Consider the following 960-nt stretch of genomic DNA (forward strand, 5'->3'; position numbering starts at 1 on the left):
TCCAGCTCCTCGGCTTCTTTTCTTTGTACTACCAGGTAGAACTAACTGCTGCTCTCACTCCTTCCCGTCCTCCAACAATCACTCCGTGGAAGTTTTTCTTCATTGCTAGGCAGCCCCACAAACGTACGTCATTGCAGCTCTTTTGTATGACGGTCTGGCCTCATTTGGGGAAATAAGAATAACACAGACAAATGGAAAAAGTCTATCATTCCCTTGTATCCAAATGATAATAAAAAGTACATTACATGCACACTTACTCAAAGATAAACACATGCAAGTGTATTCAAGTATTATATGCACCAATACATAGCCTGTACTTACTTCAGTTAGTATCACTTATAAGCATCGTCATGTAATTTTAATGTGTGGATTTATTTTAGCCACCCTCACCCATCAAAGTGGGCACTAAACAATAGGGGGAAACATTTTTATCCCCAAGAAATTATATGATTGGCTGACCACAAAGAATGCTTAGTAAAAACCATTCACGGTCTTGCTCGGGAAAAGAAAACTATTTGGAAAATCCACTTAACAGTGGAAAACCTTGCCAGCTAAACCCCACCTCATCACGTTCACAGGCTGCCTCTGAACTCCAGTCACCTTGCGCAGACACACTTGGGCCAACATGATGACAGAGGGTGAAAGAGGGGGCCGGCACCCCCTTTGGGGCTTCCTTGAGCCTTCATACCTGTGCTGATGCTCCTGTAAGACTTGATAAATGCTGATAAGAAAAGTTTGGTTTTTAAAACTCCCCACAACACAGTCCTTGTAGATGCGGAATTCTGCAGCCGTCACCGCCTCACCCTCAGGAATCTGGGATAAGTTGAACTTGAACTCTTTGTGGTGTCGCTGGCGAGGGGAGAACTCCTTGTCGTACTCCACTATAGGATCAAACAAGAGAGAGTGACAACTATTGTTACTTGGCTAAGTGCCACAGGCTCACCTCCTGAAAGCTTCCCC

General features: G+C 44.3%; 1 protein-coding gene across 1 annotated transcript in view; it reads right to left on the minus strand.

The window, feature by feature from the left end:
• The window catches only part of BMP6 (bone morphogenetic protein 6), a 48,158-nt gene that overhangs the window by 46,144 nt on the left and 1,054 nt on the right, over positions 1 to 960 (minus strand). Inside the window, exon 2 of the mRNA XM_008590331.1 lies at positions 689 to 881. Coding sequence (XP_008588553.1) covers positions 689 to 881 — 193 coding nt within the window. The remainder of the gene's footprint in view (positions 1 to 688; positions 882 to 960) is intronic.

Source organism: Galeopterus variegatus, unplaced genomic scaffold, assembly GCF_000696425.1.
Source record: "Galeopterus variegatus unplaced genomic scaffold, G_variegatus-3.0.2 Scaffold6000, whole genome shotgun sequence".
Taxonomy (NCBI): Eukaryota; Metazoa; Chordata; class Mammalia; order Dermoptera; family Cynocephalidae; genus Galeopterus; species Galeopterus variegatus.